General features: G+C 38.4%; 1 protein-coding gene across 1 annotated transcript in view; it reads right to left on the bottom strand.

Annotated features, from left to right (window-relative positions):
- Window positions 1–10,412, bottom strand: part of ZNF782 (zinc finger protein 782) — a 75,630-nt gene extending 65,218 nt beyond the window's left edge. Inside the window, exons 1-4 of the mRNA XM_011976001.1 lie at window positions 10,015–10,412; window positions 8,796–8,991; window positions 7,913–7,971; window positions 3,152–3,278 (exon numbers count right to left, since the gene is read on the bottom strand). Coding sequence (XP_011831391.1) covers window positions 3,152–3,278; window positions 7,913–7,971; window positions 8,796–8,937 — 328 coding nt within the window. The 5' untranslated portion in view covers window positions 8,938–8,991; window positions 10,015–10,412. The remainder of the gene's footprint in view (window positions 1–3,151; window positions 3,279–7,912; window positions 7,972–8,795; window positions 8,992–10,014) is intronic.
- Between the last annotated feature and the right edge of the window lie 10,658 nt (window positions 10,413–21,070).

The raw sequence follows: 21,070 nt of genomic DNA, 5'->3' as shown, positions 1-21,070 counted from the left end.
TAGCAACCTTTGCATGCAAACAGAAATTTAAAACACAATGCCATTAACAATTATCCAACCAAATGAAATACTGAGGTATACATATAACATGTACAGGACTTTTACATTGAAAACTACAAAACACTGAAGCAAGAAATCAAGATCTAAGTAAATGGAGAAATATCTTGTGCTTATGGATTATAAGACTTAAAATAAGACTCAAAGCAGTGAAGATGTTAACTGTCACAAAATTGAAAATTTATAGCTTTAATTCCTGTCAAACACTCAATAAGATTTTAACATAATGAAATTATTACAATATGTATATGCAAAGGCAAAGTAACTAGAATAGCTAAAACAATATTGAAAAAGAAATATAATGTGGGAATATAATAGTCTCATACAAGTACAGTCAACTGATTTTTGACACAGGTGAAAAAGCTAGGAAGGGTAATGGTGCTGCATGGAGCAAATGGATATCCATAGGCAAAAAAAAAAAAAAAAAAATTATCTCAACTTACACTTCATGCCCTATACAATAATTAACTCAAAATGCACTATCATTAAAATGTAAAATATATTACACAATTTTTAAAAATAGGAGGAAATCTTTGGTCCAAAGACTTAGTGAAGAGTTCTTAGATACAAAATTTTTACAAAACTGATAAACTGGACTTCACCAAAATTAAAAACTTATGCTCTTCAAAACATCCCATGAAGACGACGAAAAGGCAAGTTACAGATTGGTACAAAAATGTGCAAACCACACATCTGATAAAGAACTCATATCTAGACTATCTAATTTCTCAAAAGTCAATGGTAAAACACACAAACTTCCAATTAAAAAATGGACAAAAGCCATGAACAGACATTTTACTAAGGATACACAGATGGCGTGTGAACACATGAAAAGATATTGATTATCAGTGGCCATTAGGGAAATGCAAATTAGGATCACTATGAGATATCACTATACACCTATTCAACCACTAATATATAAAATAGCAACAATGCCAAGAACTAGAAAGGATAGGGAATAACTGGATCCCTCATACATTGCTGGTAGAAATGCAAAATGGTACAGCAACTCTGGGAGTTTGGCACTTTCTTAAAGAATAAAACGTAACTTACCATACAATCCAACAATCACACTCTTTGGTACTTATCCTGGAAAAACTTATGTTCACAAAAAATCTGAACATGAATGTTCACATCAACTTTATAATAGCCCCAAACTGGAAACAAACAAAATGTCCTTGAATAGGTGAACGGCTAAACAATGACATTCATATAGTGAACTACTACACAGCAATAGAAGGAATGAACTATGGATACGCAACAACTTGGATCTCAAGAGCATTTTGCTGAGTGACAAAGGCAATCTCAACACATCAAATACTGTATGATTCCATTTATATAACAGTCTCAAAATGACAAAATTATACAGCTAGCAGATTAGCAGTTAGCAGAGATTAGGGACAATGTGAGAGACGGCATGGGTGTGACTATGAATGAGTAGCACCAAAGAGATCTTTGCGCTGATAGAACAGTTCTGTATTGCAACTGTGGTGGTTACACCAATGTCCACATGTGATAAAATGGCACACAGCTATTCACACACATTGTGCCAGTGTCTACTTCCTGGTGTTGATACTGTAGTACAGTTATATAACATGTAACCTTTGGGGGAAATGAAGGTGAGGACACAGTTTTTGCTAATTCCCATAAATCTATAATTATTTCAATATAAAAAAAGGTTTCTTAAAATATATGCAAAAAATTAAAAACTGAAAACATTTTCTCTTTAAAAAGAGAAGCGAGAGATAGCAAGAAAAAGTCTGTAAAACATATATCTAATAAAGGTCTGAACTTCTTCGACTAAACAAACAAAAATACTAAAAACTAAATGAAACAAAAATGAGCTAAAGATTTGACTGGTCACTTAAAGAAGATTTATGAATGGCTGAAAAGCATATAAAAAGAGGTTCAATGTTGTTAGTCATCAGGAAAATGCAAATTAAAACCCAACTAGAATTGTTAAAAACAGTAAAATTTTCCAAATAATGGTAACCAAAGAGTAATGAGAACTCACAGACATTGTTCATGAAAATGAAAAACTGTGGAGCCAGTTTGAAAACATTTGGCAGTTTCTTGGCCGGGCGCGGTGGCTCAAGCCTGTAATCCCAGCACTTTGGGAGGCCGAGACGGGCGGATCACGAGGTCAGGAGATCGAGACCATCCTGGCTAACACGGTGAAACCCCGTCTCTATTAAGAAATACAAAAAACTAGCCGGGCGAGGTGGCGGCGCCTGTAGTCCCAGCTACTCGGGAGGCTGAGGCCGGAGAATGGCGGGAACCCGGGAGGCGGAGCTTGCAGTGAGCTGAGATCCGGCCACTGCACTCCAACCTGGGCAACAGAGCGTGACTCCGTCTCAAAAAAAAAAAAAAAGAAAACATTTGGCAGTTTCTTATAAAGTTATAGACAGATAAACTTATCAGAAGACCTGGCAAGCCCACTCCTAGGTACTTACACAAGAGAAATGAAAACATATGTTGACACAAAGACTTGTATGTGAAAGTTCACAGCAGCTTTATTCATAAAAGCACCAACTGGGAAAAAGTTCCGTATGCTGACCAACTGATAAAGGATAACAAATTGCAGTATATGCCCACAAAGGGACACTACTTAGGATAAAATAATAAACCACTTATACACACATGTGCATGAGTTTCAAAAGCATTATGCTAAAGAAAACCAGACAAAAGGGAGTATATAATTTATGATTCCATTTATATGAAATTGGAGAAAAGGCAAAATTATTACAATCAAAAGCAGACAAATAGTTGCCAGGGGTTGTGGGGGAAGGGATGGAGGGAGGGGACTCACTGCAAAGGGCTACAAAAAATCTTTTGGGGGTGATAAAAAGATTCCAAACCATGATTTGGATTGTGGTAATCAACTGTATACATTTTTTAAAACTCATTGATTTGCACACTGAAAGGTGCTGAATTTTATTTTCTGTTAAATACACCTCAATAAAAGTAACTAATATAAAAAAGGAAAACCAGAATTGCACTGTAGAGGGAGTCACACGGTACGGTACGGAGAGACAGAAAGAGAGGAGAAACAGAACTGCCCTCTGGAGGGAACCTCATGGTAAGCTGTGCTCACCCACTGAGACGAGGTGGCTGTAGTTCTCCAGCATCACATCTCTGTACAGGGTCCTCTCAACAGGGCCCATGTGCTGCCACTCCTCCTGGGTAAATTCCACAGTCACGTCCTTGAATGACACTGATGCCTGTAACAGTGCATTTCTGATTAATCTGAGTGTTCAGAATCAGGGAAAGGAAAATGTTTTCGGAAACTAACTCATTATGTTTACTGTTGAGAATTTAAAACAAAATGCTACAAGGGATTATTATTATGACCCTAATTCTGCCTTATTCTTTTGAAATGCATAATTAGCACAAATATTTGTTCTCATGCTCTCATTTGTATTTATTTTAAAATTATACACATACATTTTTATTTAATATACTGAGGAAGCTTAGTGCCCTTTTAGGTAAAATTATTATAAATATGATTCCTGCATACGTTTCCCATGGTGCAATCTTGGCTGACTGCAACCTCCACATTCCTAGGTTCAAGCAATTCCCCTGCCTCAGCCTCCCAAGTAGCTGGGACTACTGGTGTATGCCACCACACTGAAATAGCTTTTTGTATTTCAGTAGAGATGGGCTTTCACCATGTTGGTCAGGATGGTCTCGATCTCCTGACCTCATAATCCACCTGCCTCAGCCTCCCAAAGTGCTGGGATTACAGGTGTGGGCCACAGCGACCGGCCGGGAAGTGAATCTTCACAGGAATGAAAATCTGTTCATTATTATCTCATGCAGCTATACACAGAGATGTGGCATGATACATAACACAAAAAAGCTCAAAAAGCTAAGAAAAAATAATTAAAAGAAATGAACAAAGTCTCCAAGAAATATGAAATTATATAAAATGGCCAAACCTAAGAATAACTGATATTTTTGAGGGAGAAGAGAAAAAAGTCTAGAAAAATTATTTGAGGAAATAACTGAGGAAAACTTCACTGACCTGGCTAGATATTTACATATCCCAATGTAAGAAGGTCAAAGAACTCTTGGAAAATTCACGGCAAAAAGATCTTCACCAAAGCATATAGTCATCAGGCTGTCTAAAGCCAATATGAAGGAAAGAATTCTAAGAGCACTAAGATAAAACCATCAGGTAACCTATAAAGGAAAATTTATCAGACTAACAGCAGACCTCTAAGCAGAAACCTTATAAGCAAGAAGGGATTGGGGGGTCCTATCTTCAACCTCTTTAAACAGAGTATCTGTCAGTCAAGAATTCTGTATCCAGCAAAACTAAGTTCCATAAATAAAGGAGAAATAAAGTCATTTCAGACAAACACATGCTGAGGGAATTTGTCGTTACCAAACCAGCACCATCAGAAATGCTAAAAACCTAGAGGAAGTGAATAAATTCCTGGAAACATACAACACTCTGAAATTAAATCAGGAAGAAATTGAAACCCTGAATAGACAACAAGTAGAGAGATTGAATCAGTAATTAAAAAATTTGAAAATTGCCAACAACAACAAAAAGCCTGGGACCAGAAGGATTCACAGTTGAATTCTACCAGATATTCAAAGAACTGATCCCAATCCTGCAGAAACTATTCCAAAAGACTGCAAAAGAGGGAATCCTCCCTAAATCATTCTATGAAGCCAGTATCACCCTGCTAGCAAAACCAGGAAAAGATACAACTACAGAAACAACAGACCAATATCCCTGATGAATATAGATACAAAAATCCTCAACAAAACACTAGCTAACTGAATACAATAGCACATCAAAAAGCATATCATGATTAGGTGGGTTTCACCTGAGGGATGCAGGGATGGTTTAACACATGCAAGTAAATAAATGTGATACATGACATAACATAACAAAAAACAAAAATCACATAATCATCTCAATAGATGTAGAAAAAGCATCTGACAAAATCCAGCATACCTATATAATAAAAACTCTCAAGAAACTAGGAAGACAATTTTTCCATGGACCAGCGGTGGAAGGGTGGGGATGGTTTCAAGATTAAACTGATCCACTTCAGATCATCAGGCATTAGTTAGATTCTCATAAGGAGCACGCAACCTAGATTCTTTGCATGTACAGTTCACAATAGGGTTCGCTCTCCTATAAGAATCTGATGCTGCTGATCTGACAGGAGGTGGAGCTCAGGTAGTAATGCTTACTGGCCTGCTGCCCACCTCCTGCTGTGCCGTTCCATTGCTAACAGACCAGTACCAGTCAGTGGCCCCGTGGATTGGGGACCCCTGACCTGTTTAATGGTGCTGGTGAAAGTGGCAAGCCACATGTAGAATAATGAAACTGGATCCCTATCTCTCACTTTATACAAATATCAACTCAAGAGGGATCAAAGACTTAAATCTGTGACCTGAAACCATAGAAATTCTAGAAGACAACATTTGAAGAACTCTTCTAGACATCAGCCTAGGCAAAGAACTCATGACTAATACCCCAAAAACAAATGCAACAAAAACAAAAATAAATTAACTGGACCTAATTAAACTAAAAAGCTTCTACACTGCAAAAGAAATAATTACCAGAGTAAACAGCCAACCCACAGAATGGGAGAAAGTATTTACAAACTAGACATCTGACAAAGTATCCAGAATTTACAAGGAACTCAAATAAACCAGCAGGAAAAAAAACAATCCCAACAAAAAATGGGCGAAGGCCATGAACTGTCGTTTCTCAAAAGAAGATATACAAATGTCCAATAAACATATGAAAAAAATGCTCAACATCGCTAATCATCAGGGAAACGCAAATTAAAATCACAATGAGATACCACTTTACTCCTGCAAGAATGGCCCTTATTAAAAAGTCAAAACACAATGGACATTTGCATGGATGTGAAGAAACGGGAATGCTTATACAATGGTGGTAGGAATGTAAATTAGGACAACCTCTATGTAAAAAGTATGGAGATTCCTTAAGGAACTAAAAGTAGATCTACCATTCCATTTAGCAATCCCACTACTGGGTATCTATCCAAAGGAAAAGAAGTCACCATCAATGAAAAAGAAACCAGCACACATGTTTGTGGCAGCACAATTCACAATTGCAAAGATGTGGAACCAACCTAAGTGCCCATCAACTGAGTGGATAAAGAAAATGTGGTACCCATACACTATGGAATACTACTTAGCCATAAAAAGGAATGAAGTAATGTCTTTTGCAGCAACTTGGGTGGAGCTGCAATTCTAAGTAACACAGGAGTAGAAAACCAAACCACATGTTCTCACTTATAACTGGGAGTTAAGTTATGAGTATGCAAAGGCATACAGAGTGACATAATGGACTTTAGAGACCAAGAAGCAGGAGGGTGGGAGGCTAGGGAAAGGTGCTAGGGATAAAAAACTACCTATAAGGCACAACGTACACCACTTGTCAGGCCATGGGTGCACTAAAATCTCAGAATTCACCACTATAAAATTCATCCATGTAACAAGATGAATCCATGTAACAAGAAACCACTTGTACCCCAAAAGCTATTGAAATAAAACATTTCAAAGAAATGTTTTTAAGTATAAAGAAAAGACAGCATTCATTATGATTATTTTAGTCTTGCTCTTTCATTTTAGTTAAGGCCTGTCTTGACTTCTTTTGTACTCTGGGATAGTAAAATACATAAAACAAAATGTAAAAGTAAAGTGTTCAGAATCTTAGTTGAAAATTTCAAATACATTTTATGTTAAAATTGAAAATTTTTCCAGTTTTAGTAAACATACATTATGAAAACTTTCTCATCTTAATAAGTATATCTAAGTACAGTGCTAAGTAAGAAGGCAGGTTGCATCTTCAGTGTCAAAGGGTATTAGCACGAGGATGACAAGGTGGTGTGAAAATTATAATAAATTTTTATAATTTGTGTATGCAAGGTGGTTTTTAAAATAAAATATCTTAGTATCTCATTTTATATTCCTTTCGGTTTATACCTTGTCTCTGTACATTTATAAGTGAAGGCATACTGACAAAGACAAACCTTGTTTGATAATGGTCAACCAACAACAAACTAAAAATCTAAAACAAAATAAGCAAATAAAACACAAATATAAATGATTACAATTTTCTATGAAAATGTAATGACAAAAATTATATTGAGAAAGTATAAATCCAGTATAAGCTTATAAGAAGTTGAGTAATGAATTAATAAATTTATTCAATAATCAAAATCTTCACACAGAAAGTCTTCACAAGGTCCAAATTCATAGGTGAGTTTCACAAAATCTACATATAACACAATTTTCTCATTTTTCTAAATTATTAGAAAAGAAGAAACAAGAAAAAGTGCCCCATTTCCTTTCATGAGACAACCATGGTACCCTAACTGAACAGGGAAACAGGAAAATACAGTTTAATCCAATTTGTGAACACAGAAAAAAAATCCTACATTATTACCAAAAAGTGCTAGGAAAACATGTAAGAAGCAAGTTACTACACTCATTAGCAACTAGGTCTATACAGGAATTCAAGTTACTTTTAGAAAATCCATTATATTATTCACAATATTTATAGATTCATTAAAGGACACAGCTATAGATTTATTCTAATAGATATACAAAAAGTATTTAATATAATTCAATGTGCATTTATAACTAACACGAGATCTTGGCAAACTGGTAACTGGAGGGAACCTACTAACCCTGACAAAGATTATTTACCGAAAGCTGACAGCAAACAAAAGAGTTCATGGTAAAACTGTATATATTTTCCCTCAAGATTTACTCGATCTATTTCTCCTTTTCCATTTAATGCAAGGACCTCATAAATACATTACAATACAAAGTGGGGAATGAATAAAGAGCTTACCTGAAATGTGTTCATTTTCTGTGGCTCTTGGGAGAGTGTAGAGAACTGTGAAGCCTCAGCTGGGGGGACAGAAAGAGGAGGTCACACGGTCTGGCCTACCTCACAGCTCCTAGATTCACCTCCCCAAATCTCAGCAACCCAGTTGGGGAGCAGCCTTCCTAAGGTAATAGGGCTCTTCGGGCCTTGAAAAAGCATGAGAAGCACCACGTAGAGGTGGTACTGTCTCTACGACAACTCTGAAATAGTTTTGGGGCTTAAACTGCTATTTTTTATTGAGTGAACATAAACTTTGCCCAGTTGATTTAACAATAATGCACATGTGCTTTTAACTCACACAAAAACATAAAGACAATAGAGGATTAGTTGAACTAAAGTACACCACAGGATAAGACACTATTCTTTCACTAAAATTAACTTAGCAGGCACCATAGTTCATGCCTGTAACCCCAGCACTTCAGGAGGCCAAAGAGGATGACTTGAGCTCAGGAGTTCAAGACCAACCTGGGCAATATGGTATGACCCTGTCTCTACAGAAAATAAAAACTTAAAAAATTAGCCAGGTGTGGTAGCATGTGCCTGTGGTCCCTGCTACTTGGGAGGCTAAGCAGGAGGATCACTTGAGCCCAGGAGGTAGAGGCTGCAGTCAGCCGTGTTTGTGCCACTGCACTCCTGCCTGGACAACAGGATGAGACTGTCTCTGAAACACTAAATTAACAGAAAAATATTCAGTGTGCATCGTTTAATTATTTTTCTTAGTAATACTGTTTACCCTTGGTATAGGCAATCCACAGAGATGGATACTTTAAGGCAAAGAGTTGTAGATGTTTTAACTGGGATGTATTTCTCAAAAGGCCCTTTGGATAAGATGTTTTTGGTGACTCACCTGTGAAAGAATCAACGGAACTGTTTTCCTCCTGGCCCTGCCACAAACGAGGGGTCCCTGGAAACTCACTGAACCTTTCATGCCCAATGTCTTTAAAGCTTTCAAAAGAATCAGAAGTAGATAACCACAGAAAACCCTTCATGTATCATCATGCTGGGATTCTCCAGTGTCACATGTGTTAACAGCAGTATGGCATCTGTAAAGAGTGGAGAACAAAGGGACTGGCGGCTACTTTGGGATCTGGGGACAGACTCTTTGGTTACCCCTACCCCCAGACTTCTGCAATGATGTGGCCTTTCCTGAGCAGCCTGTCCCTGGCCCCCACCCAGCTCATTCTGCTCTTCTCAAAGCTGGCCCAAACCACCCACTGTCACCCATTCTGTGGTGGCTTCTGGAGGCTTCACCAACAAGTCTGGCTCTATCTGGGAAGTAGGATCAAGAACTGCTTCTGACCATACACATCCAGGATCTGCTCCTCTGTGGCCTCTTCTGCCTCTGCTCTGAAGCTCGGGAGGGAGGTCTAGGTCTGAGAGGGGTTCTCTTCCAGGTAAAACTGTTCACAGAGGCCCCTGCTTCCCAAGTCGCAAGGGCTGCTCCGTTCAAGGAGCCTGCGACCTGACCTGAGAAACCATGTTAGTGCCAAAAATCTGACTCTTAGAATTCATCATATCAGACTTAAAAGAGAGACACCCTGACGATGCAGAAGGGGCCAAGAACCTGTCTGACCCAAGAGATCTGAAGACACACCAGAAATCCAGACGACATTTGACACATGGTAAGATTCCATCTACATCCACTCCCTAAGTATTTGGGGACATGCCATTCTGCTAAGTGCTGTGAAGGCTGCAATGCTGGTTATAGGCAGGTGTGATATTAGCGCCTGAAACGGGAAATAAATCACACGTGCCCTTGAACCCCAGCTCCCTCACTGCTAGCTTGTGACCTGAGCCTCAGCTGTTATATTTAATGCAGATGTGGTTGTGAGGTTTACATAAGGCACCCAATGAACAGAACAAAGTGTCTTCTAAATATAACAGCAGCAGTCGCTCATGGCTTAGCAGCCTACAGTCGGCTGTTTGCTTTACAGGTGGTGACATAAAGTTTTAAAACAACGCCATGAAACAGTCATTACTAATACCCTCACTTTCAGATGAGAAACCTGACTCTCATCCAGGTCCCTGCATTCGCCTAGGCTTGCAGTTGACAGAGCTGAACTTACCCGGGTTTTTCCAGCTCCAGAGCTCGGGGTCTCGATGCAGACCCACCGTCCGGGGATTTCGGGCACGTTGTCGCCCGCGTTACAAAAGCGCTTTCCCCTCCCGCCGCCGCTCGCAACAGGCTCCCGTCCCGCACACCGCGGCCCGCACCCAGCACCTGCTCCCGACCCGCGCTCAGCCCCAGCCGCCCCGGGAGCCAGTAGCCGGGGTCCCTCTCCACCGGCCGGGAAGGCCCAGGGCCCGCCCGGTCGCATCCACTGACACTGGGTGCGGGGATTCCACGAACTTCCCGCTTCCTCTCCCACTCCCGGCACAAACGCGGCCCTGCCGCCCCAGCTCCGCCCCCTCTACTTTGCGAGCCGACCCCAGAGCTCCCCAAACCGCTACCCCGGAGTCCCGAGAACTCAAATGAGGCGGCGGGGATTCGGCTGCACAGGCGCAGAAGGAGCCCAGTAGCCCCATCCCAGAGTGCTGCGCGGCGAACCAGACTCGTTCAGGACTACATTTCCCATAAGCTCTTGCGTCCGCTTTCGACGTGACTCCTCACGTTTCGGCGATTCAGAACTGGCGGGGTGGAGTTTTTATGAAGAGTCTCCTCTCAGGCTCTCTAAGAACAGGGAGAAGTTAAAGGTTAAAACTTGAACGCTACTGACAAATATAAAGAGTAGCTCTCCGTTGGTTCCCGGTTGAACCAGCATTTTTTTTTTGCATAAGACTTTCGGAGACAATTGGGAAGCTGAATACGGATTGGGAATTGCAAATATTGAAAAAAAGTACCATTACTTTTGTGAACTGTGAAAAAAGATTAAGAATTTTGCAGAAAAATTGATTTTTTTTAAAAAAAGGAATCACTACCGAAGTATTTAGCATTGAAATGATATAACTTTTAATTTACAATTTTATACATTTTCAACCTGGAACCTCCACCTTGTCTCTTCACAGCCCACCGGACCCTGTCCTGGCGCCCCCAGGCGTGAGGGTTCTAAGGCGGGTCAAGCCCATTGCTGCAGGTGTTAAAGAAAAGCTTTTGGTTTTTATCCCCTAACATTGCTTCTTGCCGAATTCTCTTATTGTTTCAATATATTTAAATTTAATGTTAATTATCTTAGGTTTCCATGCTCAAAATGAGTTTTCTTGCTTTTTGCTGATTTTTTAAAAAAAAATCTCCATTGGTTATTGGGGAACAGATGGTGTTTGGTCACATGAGTAAGTTCTTTAGTGGGGATTTGTGAGATTTTGGTGCACCCATCATCTGAGCTGTATACACTGCACCCTATTTGTAGTCTTTTATCCCTTGCGCCCCCCCACCCACCATTTCCCCCAAGTCCCCAAAGTCCATTGTGTTATTCTTATGCCTCTGCATCCTCATAGCTTAGCTTCCACTTACAAGTGAGAACATGATGTTTGGTTTTCCACTCCTTAGTTACTTCACTTAGGATAATAGTCTCTAGTCTCATCCAGGTGGCTGCAAATGCCATTAATTTATTCCTTTTTATGGCTAAGTAGTATACCATCATATATATACCACAGTTTCTTTATCCACTTGTTGACTGATGGGTATTTGGGTTGGTTCCACGTTTTTGCAGTTGCAAAATGTGCTGCTATAAACATGCATGTGCAAGTATCTTTTTTATATAATGACTTCCTTTCCTCTGGGTAGATACCCAGTAGTGGGATTGCTGGATCAAATGGTAGTTCTACTTTTAGTTCTTTAAAGAATCTCCACACTGTTTTCCACTGTGGTTGTAGTAGTTTACATTCCTACCAGCAGTGTAGAAGTTTTCCCTGTTCACTGCAGCCATGCCAACATCTACTATTTTTTGATTTCTTGATTATGGCCATTCTTGTAGGAGTAAGGTGGTTTTGATTTGCGTTTCCCTGGTCATTAGTGATGTTGAGCATTTTTTCATGTTTCTTGGCCATTTGTGTATCTTTTTTGAGAATTGTCTGTTCATGTCCTTAGCCCACTTTTTGATGGGATTGTTTGTTTTTTTCTTTGATGGAACTGATTTGCTTGAGTTCATAGTAGATTCTGGATATTAGTCCTTTGTCAGATATATAGATTGTGAAGATTTTCTCCTACTCTCTGTGGGTTGTCTGTTTACTCTGTTGACTGTTCCATTTGCTGTACAAAAGCTATTTAGTTTAAGTTCCAGCTATTTATTTTTTGTTTTTATTGCATTTGCTTTTGGATTCTTGGTCATGAAATCCTTGCCTAAGCCAATGTCTAGAAGGGTTTTTCCGATGTTATCTTCTAGAATTTTTATAGTTTCAGGTCTTAGAATTAAGTCCTTAATCTATCTTGAGTCAATTTTTGCATAAGGTGAGAGACGAGGATCCAGTTTCATTCTCCTACGTGTGGCTAGCCAATTATCCCAGCACCATTTGTTGAAAAGGGTGTCGTTTCTCCACTTTATGTTTTTCTTCACTTTGTTGAAGATCAGTTGGTTGTAAGTACTTGGGTTTATTTCTCTGTTCTCCATTCTGTTCCATTGGCCTATGTGCCTATTTTTATACCAGTATCATACTGTTTTGGTGACTGTGGCCTTATAGTATAGTTTGAAATCAGATAATGCAATACCTCTAGATTTGTTCTTTTTACTTAGTCTTGCTTTGGCTATGTGGGCTATTATTTGGTTCCATATGAAGTTTAGAATTGTTTTTTCTAGTTCTGTGAAGAATGATGATGGTATTTTGATGGGAATTGCGCTGAATCTTTAGATTGCTTTTGGCAGTAGGTCATTTTCACAATATTGATTCTATGCATCCATGAGCATGGGGTGTTTCCATTTATTTGTGTCATCTATGATTCCTTTCAGGAATGTTTTGTGGTTTCCAGCAGCATATCAAAAAGACAATCCATCATGTTCAAGTGAGTTTCATACCAGGGTTGCAGGGATGTTTTAACATATGCAAGTCAATAAATGTGATACACCACATAAACTGAGTTAAAAACAAAAATCACGTGATCGTCTCAATAGACACAGGAAAAGCATTTGACAAAATCTGACATCCTTTTATGATTAGAACCCTCAGCAAAATCTGCATACAAGGGACATACCTCAATGTAATAAAAGCCATCTATGGCAGACCCACAGCCAACATAATACTGAATTGGGGAAAAGTTGAAAGCATTCCCCCTGAGTACTGGGATAAGACAAGGATGCCCACTCTTACCACTTCTATGCAACATAGTATTGGAAGTCCTACCCAGAGCAGTAAGATAAGAGAAAGAAATAAAGGACATCCAGGCCGAGTGCGGTGGCTCACGCCTGTAATCCCAGCATTTTGGGAAGCCAAGGCAGGACGATCATGAGGTCAGGAGATCGAGACCATCTTGGCTAACATGGTGAAAACCTGTCTCTACTAAAAATACAAAAAATTAGCCGGGCATGGTGGTGGGTGCCTGTAGTCCCAGCTACTCGGGAGGCTGAGGCAGGAGAATGGCATGAACCTGGGAGGTGGAGGTTGCAGTGAGCCGAGATCGCGCCACCGCATTCCAGCCTGGGCAACAGAGCAAGACTCTATCTCAAAAAACAAACAAATAAACAAACAAAAACAACAACAAAGAAAAACAAAAAACAACAAAAAAGGACATCCAGATCAGTAAAGAAGGAGTCAAACTGTTGCTGTTTCCTGATGATATGATCGTATACCTAGAAAACACTATAGACTCCTCCAAAAAGCTCCTAGAACTGATAAATGAATTCAGCAAAGTTTCAGGATACAAAATTAATGTACACAAATCAATAGCTCAGCTATACACCAACAGCGATCAAGCTGAGAATCAAACCAAGAACTTAAGCCCTTTTGCAATAGCTGCCAAAAAAATAAAATAAAACAAAACACTTAGGAATACACCTAACCAAGGAGGTGAAAGACCTCTACAAGGAAAACAACTTTAGTATTTTTAATGGGTTAAAATGAGAGACAGCAGGTACAGTGGAAGAAGTCAGTGGGTGGGCATTGGTGTCCAGCAGGCACTGGACCTTTGATAGTAAGGCATTGGTTTTGACTTACTAGATTAGTAGGTATGATTATTTTCTAGTTTTCGTTATTAAACCTTAAGACTGCTAAGTAACTCCTTCCATTTCTTGTTAAAGATTGGAAAATTTCATACTCTGTTATCTACAGTGACTGAATGAAGTTAGAGTATTTGTTCCTATTTTGTGACTACCTTAAATAATACCTATAAACAGTAAACTGTTAGTAGTGTTTTTGCTGTAATTAAATGTAGTAAGACTTATCTTCCAAATTATAACTGAATTACTTTGTCAAACACTTGTTGAACTTTTTGATTTATCCAAAATTCTATGCTCAGCAGCTGGAGGTAGGAAGAGTAAGGGTCCTCCCTTCCGTGGAGAGGCATACTTTCTTAAGAGGGGAATACTCTGCAAGAATTAGTATCATGTAACAGGTGGTGAATTTGACCAAATAGTGTACAAAAACCATTTTTTGGTGTGGCTCCTGGCAAAGAGATTCAAGAGGGTAGACGGAGTCAAGCTTGCTGAAACAAGGAAAGAGAAAAGAAGTATTCTAGGCAGACAGCAGGAGTGTAGCAGGAAAATGCCTAGGTACAGGTCAAATGATTCATAGAATGAAATTAATCAACGTTTGAAATGAATGGAACGTATTCTCTGAGAGTCTCACTTGAGTGATGTCATGGCAATCTTATGTAAACATGAAGTGAAAGTTACATTTTTCAAGTTGTCTTTGTCATCTGTTTTTAGGGTGTGTGAGAGAATACTAAAGTGATACTCTTTTTATCCTCCACGTAAGAAAACTGGACTAGAGAAACTGATGGCTTCCTCCCTTTTTGGTGATCTAGCAGCCCTGGCACACAGTGTCTCTGAATCTAAAACACTTGTTTTGTCACTATCTCTCCTGAAATGATACACTTAGAACTTAGTAAATGCACTAGTCTTATATTCATTGCAATAAAATGCTCTTGTACCAATGTTATTTTACAATATTACATTTTATTGCAGTAAATCAATAGAAATAGAAATTCTCAGCTGATTTGTATTACTTAAGAAACAATGAAATCTAATTTTAAACTTTTCTCATTATTTATAAAGGGAATTCATAAAATCCTTGCTAGGTTTGAGGATAGGTACCACATTAAGGGTAGCATTTTATAATAACCCTTTCTCAAACATCATCTGTGGAAGTTAAGAGCCTCCAATGGGTTTTCTGTAGAGAGTACGTGATACCACACTCAAGCAGTTCACGGAGTGTAAGAAATATGTCAGTGCTTTGTCATCTGACATTTTAACCAAGAAAAAAAAATACATGTTGATAAGTTTAACTTATACTTCCCTTTCCCTTCTGGTATCTACTGAGCATTTTTTGAAAAATATAGTTCATGCTCCACAATATTCCTTGATGACAGCACAGCCAGCCAGCCTCATCTTAAACAATGACAGTAAAATCGTGAGCTCAACTATAATGTCAAGGGACAGACCCCTTATTCTAAAATGATTTCAGCCATTTGGTTGTCCTTTTCAGCCATCAGTTTAAAAAATTGGAATCAACTATATATTGATATCTAGATTCTAAATATTAAGTATCAATTTCTCTTTTAATCTTAGATGTCATGGTAGAAGGAAAAATCGGTTAGCAAATAAGCCATCCCAGAAAAAGTGTAGCTATTTATTTGATACCATTTGCCTTAGACAATGTTGAACACAATGAGACGGCTAGGTTCCCTCTGTGGAATTTTTTTTGTGAAAAATTAGTTTTTAAATGAATTACAGGCCTAAATCAATGTGTACTACTTTGGATACTAATCTTTGAAGAAGGAACAGCTTTTTCTCTTAGGTGGCACCATTGTGTACCTGCATTTGAATTTCTCTTACTGTGCATGAGCACCTTATGGGCCACAATCAAAGGGGCACTTTTAGAGCACCTTAAGATGAAGTTTATTTTAAAAGGAACAACAACCAACAATAACACCAGCTCCATTGGGGTTGTCCAGACTATATCATTATCATCTCCTTGGATTGTGAGTGTTGATTTTTATAACACAGTTTGGAAAGTGGTAATTTAGAATATTAATGTCTTTAATTTTACTTTTCATTCTATGACCATAACTAGCTTATAAACAATTTTGTTCCTAATGCACTCGGTTTTAGCTAATTCAATTGTCAGTAACTTTTACTTTAATTAAAAAATGACAAGTTTACACTCATAATGTCACTTTCCTCTCTCACTTTTAATGATAGTTGCGATAAAACTGTGTTTCAGCAAAAAGTGGACTCAAACTCTGTCTCAATTGCAGGGCTTTGGGACCTATTGAGTAATCACTAAATGTCTGTCTTCAGCCAGGTCTATAAATTCTTGCGAAAAAAAAAATCACTCTACTTTGGCTAGAGTCCCTGGCTTCTTATGAATTCAAAATATTTTGATATGTTAGTATATAATTCAAAAGTAGTTTTAAGGATTAATCTTGCTCAAACAAATAAATTTCATGCTTTTATCTTCATTATTCTAATTTTTAGAAGTCCACTTTTGGAAGTAAAGTAAGTTTTAATTTGCAAATTTGAGAAGTGATCAGCAAATTTGAGAAGTGATCATTTGGTATATTGACTATTGATGAAATGAAGGTTTATCAAGCAAATTAATAGGGCAAAATGCCTTCAAGAAAACATTCAGAAAAATGTTTATCACGGGTTAGTAGTGCATTGTTGTCAGTGGGACAGGTGGAACTCACTGGGATCAGTTATGCCGGGTTTTTTCCAAATATATGTCTGCAAACCCATGTATGTTTCCACCTCCACCTTCCCTCTATCTCTAGGCACTGAGAAGCCTTTTAGGAAAAGAGGGATGGATGTGAGGCATCTTTATTATTATTATTATTATTTATTTTTATTTTTATTTTTAGAGATGGAGTCTCACTCTGTCGTCCAGGCTGGAGTGCAGTGGCGCGATCTTGGCTCACTGCAACCTCCGCCTCCCAGCTTCAAGCTCTGTTACCCAGGCTGGAGTGCAGTGGCGCGATCTTGGCTCACTGCAACCTCCGCCTCCTGGGTTCTAGCAATTCTCCTGCCTCAGTGTCCTGAGTAGCTGGGACTACAGGTGCACACTGCCTTGCCAGGCTAACTAGCGATGGGGTTTCACCGTATTGCCCAGGCTGGTCTTGAACTCCTGAGCTCAGGCAATCCACCCGGTGAGGCATCTTTATATGGAGGAAAGCGTCCCAGAAGATTCTGATTTTAATCCCAACTCAATCATTCCCAAACTTTGCTGTACACTGAAATCACCTGGGAAGCTTTTAACACTAACCCTGTGCCCAAGGTCATACCCAATGCTAATGAAATCAAAATGTCTCATGTTGAAAGTGAGGCAGTGACTAAAGCTCCTCAGGTGATTTTAATGTGCAGCAAAGTTTGAGAGCCACCGCCTAATTTGAGTTTAGGATGACAAACTGCTCCTATTTGGTGGGACCTTGGGCAAGTCAGTTTTAAGGGTTGTTACCATTATCTGTAAAATGAGTGTGGATTAAATGTCATGTAAGGTCATGGGTCCTTTTCACCATGTAACATCAAATTCTGTGTTTCTAAAGTTATTTCAGAGATGAAAACTACTTGAAGTACTATAGACATATCCATCTTAAATGTTACAGGCTTTTAAAAAAGTGCTAATATTGTATAGACCTACTATTGAAATTCAGATTTGCCTTCCCTCAATTATTTTGAGCCTCATTCTAGATGCTGAGGGCAAATGGAAGCACATAACTTATGTAAGAGAACCTCTTGTTTTCTGATACAAAGCATCTGTGGATAACTTAGGGATACAGTAACATATCTGAAGAGTTGTATCTGTTCAGAAATATTTCACTTCAACTAATTGAAAGTACCTGCCATTAATATTACACTGTGTAGTGTTATACTGCTTTGTTAGCACTGCTTATTGTAGGATCGCTGTACCTATCGTTGATCTCATGTGTACTTATGTTTACTAATACATGCCGGTTCCAACCCGCAGACCCTGGCTGAATGATGGATGAAGGAATGCACTCAGACACAGGTATCCAGTGAACGAGCGGGCTAGGAGACCAGGCCACTCACAGACACTGAGGAGGGTGCTGTAAAGAGTCAGCAGCCATGGCCCTGACAAGCTGGCGCTACTGGCATTTATTCAGCACAGATTTAATGACAAAGGCTTTGAGTCAACACACTTGTGGATAATTAGCATGGTCACCCTCCGGGAGACAGCAGTCCTACATGCAAATAATCAAAGGTCAGTCTTAGGACAACATGAGAAAACAAGCTATTTAGATAAACTCCTCTACATTCCCTTGTTATTTGCTTTTTACTGTTAACTCAAGGTAAGAGGATCAGGCTGCCTTCAGCCATAACCCTTTCCTAAAGCTTTTGCAAAAACTTCTGGCCTTCCAAGAAGGTTTGCATTTTTCCTATAATTTTCTCTTATAATTTCTCCCACCACCCTGACCGAACTCCTACAAATACATTTACTAATTATTATGCAAAAGTGATTTCAAATACTTTTATTTGTTATAAGTTACTTTTATTATGTATTTTTAGGGAAATAATTAAAAAATGGGTGTTTAGGAGATAGTGAACTAAACTAAAATACAGGGCCTAACATCTTAGAAAACATTACTGTATGGCTTAAATTTAAGCATATGTACACATAGATATAAATTACATGAGTGGGCATGGTGGCTCATGCCTATAATCCCAGCACTTTGGGAGACTGAGGCAGTTCGATCACTTGAGGCCAGGAGTTTGAGACCAACCTGGCTGTCATGGCGAAACCTTGTCTCTACTAAAAATACAAAAATTAACTGGGTGTGATGGTGCAAGTCTGCAGTCCCAGCTACTTGGGAGGCCGAGGCATGAGAATTGCTTGAACCTGGGAGACAGAGGTTGCGGTGAGTTGAGATTGTGCCACTGTGCTCCAGCCTGGGCAACAGAGTGATTCTGTCTCAAAAAACAAATAAATAAACAAAATAAATTGCATGGCATGAAAGGTTTTGTAGGTAGAAGAACATATAACAGGCAACTATGTTACTGTTTGTATATTATAATCATCAACAAAAACACGTCTTCTAACAGCATATTGCCTAGCATTTTGGTTCTCATAGTTTTGCTAAAGCCAAAAAACTAAAACAGGAAAGTGCCCTCATGATACTGTTCTGAACTAGAAGATTTTAATTTCAGGGCCACTAGGAGAGTTCTAAAAAACTCGCCACTTAAAAAAATGTCTTCAGGCCTAACAAATGATAACATCTATTGTTATGAATACTTTTTCTTTCCACAGTGTCACCATAGCAATACACTATTACATCAGATACAGGTGACCTTTTAAAAAACCTGTCTTGTTATTCCAGCTAATTACTTTGCATGATATCAAGCTCAGTGTTAAGTCACAGCTATAGACATCATCAACTGTATTGTGCCTACTAAAATATTGAAGCAAATTATTTGTGTTTTCTGTGGTCCTTAAGACTCTTAATTCTTAAATTATTGGGAAACCCAGCGAGTATGTGTTTATATTGATTATATTGATATTTATTGTGTGAGAAATATAAAATTGACTTTTTTCAAAATCTATTTTTGGTTTAGATTTCACAAGCTTGCCACTATTGATATTATGAGCTAGATAATGCTTTGTTGTGAGGACTGTCCTTTGCATTGCAGAAAGTTTAACAGCACTGATGGCCTTTACCAACTAGATGTCAGCAGTAACCCATAACCCAGATTGTGACAACAGAAAATATTCCTTGAGAATGATATTGCTAACATAATTTTTTTAGGAAAAAATACTTTTCTTTAAAAGGTGAGTAAAAAGTGTGTCATGTATTTGTATTATTGAAAATCTCTAATGTTGAGCTTAATAGAAGACAGCTGGATTCTCTTTCTTGGCAATTTGTTTCAAAGAAACAATAAGATGATGTGGCCTCGTGCAAATATGTAGTTGATAAAAGGTTATTTTTAATTCTTTCAGACAGTTGTGGGTATTCTTTAATATTAAATCAAAACTTTACAAGTGCTAGTTTGTTAGAGTGGCATTTTACATATTAATAAATGTATTCCATCAGTGTTCACTGATCTTTCTTGCACGATAAATGGATCTTTCCTTCCGTACTTGCTTTTATAATAGTATGCATAAGTTATTTGGAAAATATTGGTTTATGTTTTATTGTGTCAAAAACTCACTTTTGTTAATATAACCACCAATCTTATTTTTAAAAGTCTAAGTATCAAGAAGCTGTCATGCTTACGGTTGAAGGAACAAGTTTTTCAAAGTCCTCATGAAAGCTTAAATTTTATCATTGGGAACAAAGACTTATTTTCCTTGAAGTGACAGCCTCATTTTGTTTTTGAGAATGATAGTTGTACTTTTTTTTTAGACCAAGTCTCACTCTCTCCCTTGGCTAGAGCGCATTGGCATGATCTCAGGTCACTGCAACTTCTGTCTCCTGGGCTCAAGCAATCCTCTTGCCTCAGCCTCCTGAGTAACTGGGACCACAGACATGTGGCACCATGCCTGGCTAGTTTTTTTTGTATTTTTGGTAGAGACAGGGTTTCATCATGTTGCCCAGGCTGGTCTCAAACTCCTGAGCTCAAGCAATCTGCCTGTCTTAGCCTCCCAAAGTGCTGGAATTTTACAGGCATGAGCCACTGTGCTGGCCCAGTTGTACTTTTAAATAAAAATGATGTTCCATGAAAAAAGTGATTATTCAGTTCACAATTAAATCACAAATTCTTTTTTTTAAATGCAACCGTACTGTAGTAAGCAGAAGTGCTTCTTGTTAACTTTCCACTTGTTTAGAATATTAAAAAGAAATGTTAAGATTTAATAACACCATTAATTTTTACTGCTTCATCAAAGACATTCTTAAGAAATTCAGGCTATCTTTTTTTTAGCTGTAAGGGACAGTAAAGAATAGAATGACTACTAGTGTAGTTTGGTACCACTGCCTTGATTTATTCTGAGAAACCAGCAGTTTTACACACTTTTGCTTTTATACAGTCATGGCAGCATCAGTGAAAAAGCAGGCAATGTCTTTGCATTACTTTCACAATTTAA

The sequence above is a fragment of the Mandrillus leucophaeus genome, unplaced genomic scaffold (genome assembly GCF_000951045.1).
Source record: "Mandrillus leucophaeus isolate KB7577 unplaced genomic scaffold, Mleu.le_1.0 Scaffold161, whole genome shotgun sequence".
Taxonomy (NCBI): Eukaryota; Metazoa; Chordata; class Mammalia; order Primates; family Cercopithecidae; genus Mandrillus; species Mandrillus leucophaeus.
This window is presented reverse-complemented; position numbering and strand designations above follow the sequence as displayed.